This window comes from Mustelus asterias, chromosome 7 (genome assembly GCF_964213995.1).
Source record: "Mustelus asterias chromosome 7, sMusAst1.hap1.1, whole genome shotgun sequence".
Taxonomy (NCBI): Eukaryota; Metazoa; Chordata; class Chondrichthyes; order Carcharhiniformes; family Triakidae; genus Mustelus; species Mustelus asterias.
The window spans coordinates 65,393,464-65,404,438 of NC_135807.1; the positions used below are offsets into that span (position 1 = coordinate 65,393,464).

A 10,975-nucleotide genomic window follows, 5' to 3' on the forward strand; every position below is an offset into this window, starting at 1 on the left:
CCGAATACGGAGTAAGCTCAGATTTAATTGGAAGTCTTTACTCTTTATTTCTTTTGTTGTTGTTCAATTGCATTTGACAGCAGAAGTCGTTTGGGTGCTAAATACTTGCGTTTTGTTTCCAGATCTATTTAGTAAAGGTCCGTCTCTTGGTGACTTCTAAGAGAGATGCGGTGACTTCGCAGTACATTGAAATAAAATTATAGACAATCCAGTTAAAGTCAGAACACGCCAGGGGCTGTGACAGATCGCTCCAATTTTCAATGGAGGATTGCAAAAAATATGTAAATATTAATAAATCTTCAAATTCCCCCCCTCGGTTATTGAAGAAAATGAAGGATTGAGGTTTCCTCCGAGAAGAGAAATATTTATTTTTCGAAAGGAATTTGTCTTTTCAGTTGACCTCAATGTGCAACTAGGATTCATTGGACTGTCTGCAAAGTATTCTGCATCTGGTCTAGCTTTACTGTGAAACTTTGATTTCTATGTTGGGTTAAAATTGCTGCTGTGGAATTAAATGAGGTCCCCAAAGCAGTCTGCTCTTTCTAAGGCGCACAGTTTCCTTTCTGCTGTAATCTCTGCGCTAAACCAAACTGCGAGCGCTTCCTCCGTCCTGGCGCTGAGAACATGGACAATCCGTCTGCGAATCCAGGATTTGCCAACATCTCCTGCAGCGAGCAGGAGGCCACTTGCTTGCCTACAGGTGGCAATGGGGCCAATTTCACAGGGCCAGGTCCCTACCCTGACTTTTACATCGCCATCCCCATCATATACTCGGTCATCTGTGCTGTTGGCTTAACCGGTAACACAGCCGTGATCTATGTCATCCTCAAAGCCCCGAAAATGAAAACGGTGACCAATATGTTCATCCTGAATCTCGCCATCGCCGACGAACTTTTCACGCTGGTTTTGCCCATAAACATCGCTGACTACCTCCTGCTGCAGTGGCCCTTTGGCGAACTGATGTGTAAATTAATCATCTCCATTGATCAATACAACACCTTCTCCAGCATCTACTTTTTGACTGTCATGAGCATTGATCGCTACTTGGTGGTCCTTGCCACCGCCAGGTCTAAGAAGATGTCCTATCGCACTTACAGAGCAGCTAAGATAGTCAGCATCTGCGTTTGGCTCTTTGTCACCATCATCATCTTGCCCTTCACAATATTTGGCCAGATTCACGATGATGAAGGCAGACTGCAGTGTGTCTACGTGTTCCCCTCTCCTGAGATTCTGTGGTGGAAAGCTAGTCGGATTTACACTCTCCTCGTGGGATTCACCATCCCAGTGTCCACAATTTGTATCCTGTACACAATGATGCTCTTCAGGTTGAGAAACATGCGTTTGAACACCAACGCCAAGGCCCTGGACAAAGCGAAGAAGAAGGTGACATTAATGGTGATGGTTATCCTAGCAGTCTGCCTCTTCTGCTGGACGCCCTACCATTTGAGCACCATAGTAGCTTTAACAACAGATATTCAACAGACCACACTTATCATTGGAATCTCCTACTTTATCACCAGCCTGAGCTATGCTAATAGCTGTCTTAATCCTTTCCTTTACGCCTTTCTAGATGATAGTTTCAGAAAAAGCTTTCGGAAACTGCTAGAATGCAGAACAGCACCCTAACATTTAGAGTCTTTGACGAATCCCTCCAATTACTGAATGTTGCACGTTTATCTAAACTATCATCTGCTTCAAGTGTGCCCCGCTGTAAATATCTTCAGAGATGCTCGTTCATTAAGCTCAAAAGACTTTTAATGAGATGATTATCTCCAAGGGATATAAACAGAATTTCCTTGTTAAACAAAGCTCTAAATTGTGTCTAGAATTTCTGGTGTGATATGTATGTAAACTTAAAATGTGCATGCTAATAAATATTACTTGTATTTAATTTGAAGATCAGGATAAAGTTGATGTGAATGGTTTGCATTGTTATTATACTATATTCTATAATGTATTTGGCACATTAATATAGAACATTGAATGAGTGCCTGTTCATGATAACAGTTGTGTATTGGTCTTCACACTTGTACATAGCAATAGCAATTTAGATGTCAGGAAAAATCCCTCACATTTGTTTTAAAATAGGTACGCTCCTCCATACATTTGCGACAATGATGTATTTTTCACTCAGAAATTTTTATTGCAGACTTAAGATGAAAGTTTTCTGGCCAAGGCATGAATTGATCAAATTTTAAAACTGGGCTGGTGTTAAACGTCTCAAGAAGTAAGGGCTCCTTCAGCAATTTTTCAGAGATAATTTTAAAATGCTCATTATAAATCAATGCCCTAATTTGCATTCTCTTTAATAATAAGATCGTTAGCAAGCGTTTCTTATCATTTTGGCTGCTGTTTTCTTTATATCCTAAGGCGATTCTGTCATCACTATCAGAAAATAGGATCCTTCCTCGTGTAATCATGTTCCACTCTCCATTGCTTTATAATTGACCCCAGAGGTTTGCCCTTAATATAGGTTCTAATGATCTGTGACACATACACAATTTTTTTTTCAAATTGTCATGTTTGAGTAAATCATAAAACTGATTACAAATTAGTGTAAGTTTGCTTATTAATATAAACTGCAGACAGATTGGTGGCAGCTAGTTTTTAGCCTTTACATTTCTGATTTAAGCTGAAAACAAATGGGATGAAAGTTTCCTGCCCTAGACTTTTGGCGAATGATCACTTTAAACAATAGACGCAAAAATATTAAATTTGACCTTTAATTTGTTAGTCACTGTGTGAGAAGCCTGGGAGTGGTTGATAATGAATGTGATTTCGGTGCAACAAAAACTGTTTTTTTGTGATGGAAGTGCAAATAAATTATCAGGGCAACATTTTGGGAGATGTGCAGGAAGTTTTCGCTCTAATTTCCTGAAGCCTCATTGCAAGTGTTTTCCAGAATGCAAAATTCATTTTCTCATAGAATCCCTACAGCGCAGAAGGAGGCCATTCTGCCCATCAAGTCTGCACTGACCACAAGCCCACTCAGGCCCTTACCCCATAACTCCATGCATTTACCCTAACTAGTCCCCTGACACCAAGGGGGCAATTTAGCATGGCCAGTCCACCTAACCCGTACATCTTTAGACTGTGGGAGGAAACCGGAGCACCCGGAGGAAACTCACGCAGAGATGGGGAGAATGTGCAAACTCCACACAGACAGTGACCCAAGCTGGGATCAAACCCAGATCACTGGTGCTGTGAGGCAGCAGTGCTAACCACTGCGCCACCCTGCTGCCCACAAGCCTCATGTATTTGAAAGATTCCGTGAAAGAGAAGTATGCTTGTTCTTTTTGCGACTTGTGCCTTTTTAAGCAATATCCTCCATAATAATTCTCATGAGACCTGAACTCAGAGCTCCACTTTTAGTCAGGTAATTTTTCTCACCAAGCTGCTACTCGGAACTAAGGTCAGTCCAAATAGAAACGTTCCCACCTTCTCTTTCAAGTGGGATTATTTTTCTCGCTTATGCATTGTGCATGGTAATCCTTCGTCTAGATCAGAATTCTGCTGTATATAGGAGAAAAAAGCCTATAACGTTCAGGATAATTTAAAATATTAAATAAATATTCTTGCAGACTGTCTACAGACTTCACAATATGTTTCATTTGGAAATCTTTTGTTGTCTTTTTGTGATTAGTTATGAGCCATGTGGCATTCTCATGTGTGTTTCTTTGGAGCCACCTGCTGTATGCTATTAAATGTAAAATATCTCACTGCACATAACATAGTACACTGATGTGTCTTGTTCTTTCTCTAAGGTATAACATTTCATCTGCTCCTATTTTTGGGGAGTAGCAGTTGCGATTTATGATTTATCCATGCCTGGTCCCATTGAGTGAGGCAGCAACCAAAGTTATCTCCTCACTTACATTGCAAGTACAACAGGTACAACGCATGACAGCTTGTGGGGTAAGCATATGTTCCAGATAGCCTCCAGCAGTCTGCCCTTCCTAATGGGAGTCTGCACTGACTGAAAAGAAGCTGCTGCTGACACCAGTACTGGCTGTAAGAAGGAATAAAAACAAACGGAGCCCCTGGGTTGAGGGAGGGATGCACGCTCACAGTTGCGATGCTGGAGGCCTAGTAATTGAGATCACTGGATGGAGAGAAGTCATATTTCTGCCAGGGGCCAGCAGGCCCAAATGGACACTTGAATGAGGAATTAAGAACAAGTGGCTAGGGAGGTCAAAGTGTATAAGGAATATCGCCCTGAATATCTGGCATCAATGTTGTAAAGTGTTCAATGATCTCACATGATAGTCGATTTGATTTGATTTGATTTATTGTCACATGTATTAATATACAGTGAAAAGTATTTTTTCTTGCGCACTATGGCAGACAAAGCATTACTGTTCATAGGGAAGGAAAGGAGAGAGTGCAGAATGTAGTGTTACAGTCATAGCTAGCGTGCAGAGAAAGATCAACTTAATGTGAGGTGGGGGAATGCATCTTTTTCTTTTATTCATTCACAGGATCCGAGTGTGGCTGGTAAGGCCAGCACCTGTTGCCACCCATAATCACTTTTGAGAAGGTGATGTGGAGCTGTCTTCCTGAAATGCTGTGCCCCATGTCATGTAAGTACATCCAAAGTGCTGGAAGGATGAGAGTTTCATGTTTTGGGGCCAGCTATAAGTGAGGAAAAGGCGATATAGTTTGAAGTCAGGATGGTGTGTGACTCGGAAGGGAACGCACAGGCGGTGGCAGTCCAATATATCTGCTGTCCTTTTAGGTGCTAGCTGTCATGGGATTGTAAGGTGCTGTAAAAGGAGCAAGTTACCACAATGCATTTTGTAGATGGTATAGAATCATAGAATTGTTCTGGTGCAGAAGAAGGTCATTCAGCCCATCATGTCTGCACCAGCTATTCAAATGACCGTTATGAATTAGTGCCATTCTCCTGCCTTTTCCCCATAACCCTGTATATTGTTTCTATTCAAATAATCAACCAATGCCCTCTTGTATGCCTCGATTGAACCTGCCTTCATATCATTCCCAGGTACTGCATTCCAGACCCAAATCACTTGTTTGTGTGAAAACATCTCTTCTCAACTCACATTTACTTCTTTTGAAAATCATTTTAAATCTGTGCCCTCTCATTCTTGATCCTTTTGCCAGTGGGAACAGTTTCTCCCTATCTAGCCTGTGCAACCTCCTCATGATTTTGAACGGAACAAAGAACAATTAAGGTTCTCACCCACTTCCTTTGGTTCGACACATAATTTCCCTCCTTTGTCCTTAAGTGGCCCAACACTTCTACTAAATCTTAGCCTTCTCCTCACAAAGGAGAACAGTCCCAACTCCTGCAATCTATCTTCATAACCGAAGTTTCCCATCCTTGGAAACATTCTTGTAAACCTCTTTGTGTTCACATTCTTCCTATGGTGATGGCCAGAACTGTGCACAAAACTCCAGCTAAGGTCTAACTTTTGTCTTATACAAGTTCATCATAACCTCCTTGTTCTTGTACACTATTCCATCATTTATAAAGCCTGGGATTCTGTATACTTTATTAACTACTCTTTCCACCTGTTCTGCAACCTTAAATGACTTATACACATATACACTCAGTCTATCGGCACCTGCACACCCTTTAGAGTTGTATCACTTATTTTATATTATTTCTCCATGTTCTTCCCACCAAAATGATTCACCTGCCACTCAGTATTGAACTCCATCTACTACCTATCTGCTCATTCCACTAACTTGTCTATGCTCTTTTGAAGTTCTATACCACCCTCTTCACTGTTCACAATGCTTCCAAGTTTTGTATAATTTGAAAACTTTGAAATTGTCTCTGCACACCAATATCTAGATCATTAACATATATCAGGAGAAGCAAGGATCCCAAAACCAATCCCTGGGGAACTGTACAAACCTTCCTCCCTCCTGCTGTTTCCTATTACTCAGCCAATTCTATATCCACATTCCTACTGCCACTTTTCTTCCATGAGCTATAAATGTTCTCACAAGTCTGTTGTGACGCACTGTATCAAATGCATTTTGTTCATAAGTTCATAAAATATAGGAACAGAATAAGGCCATTTGGCCCATTGATTCTGCTCCGCCATTCAATCACGGCTGATATGCTCCTCATCCCTATTTCCTGCCTTCTCCCCATAACCCTTCAACCCATTACCAATTAAAAATCTGTCTAACTCCTCCTTAAATTTATTCACCGTCCCAGCATCCACTGCACTTTGGGGTAGCAAATTCCACAGATTCACAACCCTTTGGGAGAAGTAGTTTCTCCTCAATTCTGTTTTAAAATTGCTACCCCTTATCCGAAGACTATGACCTCTTATCTTAGAATGCCCCACAAGATGAAGCATCTGCTGCACGCCTACTTCATCCGTACCTTTTACCATCTTGTATACCTCAATTTGATCTCCCCTCATTCTTCTAAATTGCAGTGAGTATAGGCCTAAACTGTTCAATCTCTCCTCATTCAACAAACCCCTCATCTCGGGAATCAATCCAGTGAACTTCCTCTGAACTGCCTCCAATGTCACTACATCTTTCCTCAAATAGGGGACCAAAACTGTATAAAAAATTGCAACATGCTGCTGTGCAGAGGGACCTGGGTGTCCTTGTGCAGGAATCTCAAGGGGTTGGTTTGCAGGTGCAGCAGGTAATTAAGAAGGCAAATGGAATTTTGTCCTTCATTGCGAGAGGGATGGAGTTTAAAAACAGCGAGGTAATGTTGCAGCTGTATAAGGTGCTGGTGAGGCCACACCTGGCGTACTGTGTACAGTTTTGATCTCCTTACTTGAAAAAGGATATACTGGCACTGGAGGGGGTGCAGAGGAGATTCACTAGGTTGACTCCAGAGATGAGAGGGTTGGCTTATGAGGAGAGACTGAGTAGAATGGGGCTATACTCATTGGAATTCAGAAGAATGAGGGGAGATCTTATAGAAACATATAAGATTATGAAGGGAATAGATAAGATAGAAGTAGGGAAGTCGTTTCCACTGGCGGGTGAAACTAGAACTAGGGGGCAGAGCCTCAAAATAAGGGGAAGCAGATTTAGGACTGAGTTGAGGAGGAACTTCTTCACACAAAGGGTTATGAATATGTGGAATTCCCTGCCCAGTGAAGCAGTTGAGGCTACCTCATTGAATGTTTTTAAGGCAAGGATGGATAAATTTTTGAACAGTAAAGGAATTCAGGGTTATGGTGAGCGAGCTGGTAAGTGGAGCTGAGTCCACAAAAAGATCAGCCATGATCTTATTGAATGGCAGAGCAGGCTCGAGGGGCCAGATGGCCTACTCCTGCTCCTAGTTCTGATGTTCTTATGTTCTTATAATGCCCCGGGTGCAGTCTCACCCATGCCTTGTATAGTTGCAACAATACTTCCTACCTTTATATTCTATTCCTTTAGCTATAAATGCCAACATTCCATTTGCTTTCTTTATTATCTGCTGTACCTGCATACTAGTTTTCTGTGACTCATTCATGAGTCACAGAAAACATCCAGATCCCCCTGCACCGGAGCACCCTGAAGTCTCTCCCTATTTAGATAATAATTTGCCTTCCCATTTTTCCGACCAAAATGCATGACCTCACACTTATCCACGTTAAACCCTATCTGCCACATTTTGGCCCACTCTCCTAACCTATCTATATCCATTTGTAAGGTTCTTATTTCCTCATTGCAACTTACTATCCCGCCTATTTTTGTGCCATCTGCAAATTTGGCTACAGAGTCTTCTATCCCTGTATCCAAGTCATTAATATAGATTCTAAATAGCTGGGACCTAAGGACCAAACCCTGTGGCACCCCACTAGTTATTTTTTGCCATCCAGAAAAAAAACATTAATCCTGAATCTCTTTCTTCTGTCCATTAGGCAGTCACTTTTCCAAGCTGATAAATTACTCCTAATCCCATGTGATCTAACCTTGTGAATTAACCTTTTGTGCGGCACCTTATCAAATGCCTTCCGAAGTCCAGATATACTACATCTACAGGATCCCCATTATCCACTTTGCTTGTTACATCTTCGAAGAACTCTAGCAAATTAGTCAAATATGATTTGCCCTTCATAAAACCATGCTGACTCTGATGAATAGCATTTTGACTTTCCAAATGTCCCGATATTGCTTCCATGATAATTGATTCTAATACTTTCCCAACCACAGATGTTAAACTAACTGGTCTGTAATTTACCACATTTTGCTTCCCTCCCTTTTTGAATAAAGACGTTACATTAGCATTTTTCCAATCCACTGGAATCTTTCCTGTGTCCAGGGAATTTTGGAATATGATAACCAATGGATCCACTATCTCCACCATCAATTCCTTTAATATCCTAGGATGTAGACCATCAAGCCGAGGGATTTATCTGCCCTCAATCCCAATAGTCTGCTGAGTACCTTTTCCCTATCAATGTTGATTGTTCTAAGTTCTACCCTTTCTATTACTTCTGACTTGCCCTTTCCTATAAGAATGGTACGAGTGTCCTCCACTCGTGAAAACTGAGGCAAAATATTGATTTAGCATCTCTGTCATTTCAGTGTTCCTCACTGTTAACTCTCCGGTTTCATCTTCCAAGGGATCAACATTCACCTTAGTGACTCTTTTCCCATTTGTATACGTATGGAAGTTTTTGCTATCCTTTTTGATATTTTGCACTAGTTTTCTGTTGTAATTTATCTTAGCACTTTTTATTACTTTTTTAGCATTTCTTTGTTTATGTTTGAAAGTTTCCTGATCTTCCAGCCTACCACTGGCCTTTACAATATGATATACCTTAGTTTTTGTCTTTATATTGTCCTTGACCTCCTTGTTTAGCCATGGGTGTTTTTTACCCCCCTTACCATCTTTCTTCCTCACTGGGATATATTTAGTTGTGGGGAATTGAGTATCTCATTAAACAACTGCCACTGCTCATCCGCTGTCCTACCTTTAAGCCTTCCTGCTTACTCTACTCGAGCCAAATCAGTCCTATGTAATTTCCTTTGTTTAATTCCAGAACAAATGTAATTTGCCTATGTAATTTCCTTTGTTTAATTCCAGAACACAAGTGTGGGACTCCACTTTCTCACCCCCATACTGAATTTTTGAATTCTATCATACTATGTTCACTACTCCCTAGAGGATCCTTAACTATGAGGTCATCAATTAATCCCTCCTCATTACACAATACCAAATCCAGAGAGCCTGCTCCCTGGTTGGTTCCACAACATACTGTTCCAAGAAACAATCTCTAATACATTCAATGAACTCTGCCTCCAGGCTACCCTTGCCAATTTAATTTTTCCAATCTATGTGCATATTAAAATCACCCATGTTTATTTCCATTCTTGCAAGTCCTCAGTATTTCCTGGTTTATACTGTGCCCCACTGTGGAACTACTGCTTGGGGACCTATAGATTACTCCTACCAAGTACTTCTTCCCTTTGCTGTTTCTTATTTCTACCCAGACTGATTCCACATCTTGATCTCCCGTGCTTATGTCATTTCTCATTACAGCACTGATCCCTTTCTTACCAGCAAAGCTACACCACTTCCTTTTCTTTTCAGTCTATCTTTCCGGAATGCTGAGTACCCATGGATATTCAATTCCCAGACCTGGTCTCCTTGTAACCATGTCTCAGTAATCACCACCAAATCATAGCCTTTTGTTTCTATTTGTGCCATTAACTCATTAATTTTGTTTTGGATATTTTGTGCATTTAAATACAAATCTTATAAATTTGTTCTACTGGTAAATTTCCCTACACTTTTATAATTCCTTGGTGCATAAAGACATTCACCCATTCTGTCCCTCATCTTTACTGTCTGGTAACCATCCGCCACATCACTAATCTGAACTCTTACCTCTTCCTTTAATTTGCGTTTTCTAATTTCCCCTACAACTGAACCCTCCCCTATTCCTATTCAGTTTAAAGTTCTATCTACAGTCCTAGTTATGCAATTCACTAGGACTCTGGTCCCAGCATGATTCAGATGAAGACCATCCCATCAGAACAGGTCCCTTCTTCCCCAGTACTAGTGCCAATGTCCCATGAATCCAAACCCATTTCTCCCACACCAATCTTTAAGCCACACATTCAGCTGCTTAATCTTATTGATCCTGTGCCAATTAACTCATGGTTTAGGTAGTAATCCAGAGATTACTGCTTTTTAATTTAGCTCCTAGCTGTTCATACTCCCTTAGCAGAGCCGCTGCCCTTATTTTATCTATGTTGTTGGTACCTACATGGACCACGAAAACTGGATCATTACCCTCCCACTCCAAGTTCCTCTGCAGCCCAGATGATATATCCCCAACCCGAGCACCAGGCGAGCAACACAACCTTTGGGACTCTCAATCCTGGCCACAGAGAACAGTGGCTATGCCCCTAACTATACTATCCCCAATTGCAACTACATTTCTTTTCTCTCCCCCCACTTGAATGGTTCCCTGTACCACGGTACTGTGGTCAGCTTGCTCATCCTCCCTGCAGTCCCCGTTCCCGTCCACACAGGAAGCAAGAATCCCAAACCTGTTGGACAAGGACAAGGACTGAGGTTCCTGCATACCTACCTCCTGAATCCCTCTACCTACCTCACTCGAAGCCACACCCTCCTGTCCCTGACCACTGGCTGAAATCAAGTTAATTAGTCTAAGGGGTGTGACTGCCTCCTGAAACACAGTGTCCAGGTATCTCTCCCCCTCCCTGATGTGTCGCAGCGTCCAAAGCTCAGAATCTAGCTCATCAATTCTGAGCTGGAATTCCTTGAGCAACCAACATTTACTACAGATGAGGTCACTGGAAACCACAATGGGGTTCCCACATTACCTGACCCTCCACCCCTATTTTATTTAATTAGTTTTGAATTTGGGTTTTTAAATGTGTTAATTTTTTTTACATCTCTACTTATGATCTCAATCTCTGCTTATTATCTCAACTTATAACCAGTAATTTAACATAGATTTAAATTTAACACAGATTCAATTATATCCTTTACCTTGCCAGCCTGCTC

General features: G+C 41.3%; 1 protein-coding gene across 1 annotated transcript; it reads left to right on the forward strand.

Moving 5' to 3' along the window:
* Positions 1 to 624: 624 nt before the first annotated feature.
* On the forward strand, positions 625 to 1,626 carry LOC144495479 (neuropeptides B/W receptor type 1-like). Its single transcript, XM_078215495.1, has one exon. It carries the CDS (start codon positions 625 to 627, stop codon positions 1,624 to 1,626), a length of 1,002 nt encoding a protein of 333 aa, XP_078071621.1.
* Positions 1,627 to 10,975: the final 9,349 nt, after the last annotated feature.

Coding starts and splice junctions, on each gene's coding strand:
- LOC144495479 (XM_078215495.1), top strand. CDS start 625: ATGGACAATCCGTCTGCGAATCCAGGATTTGCCAACATCTCCTGCAGC.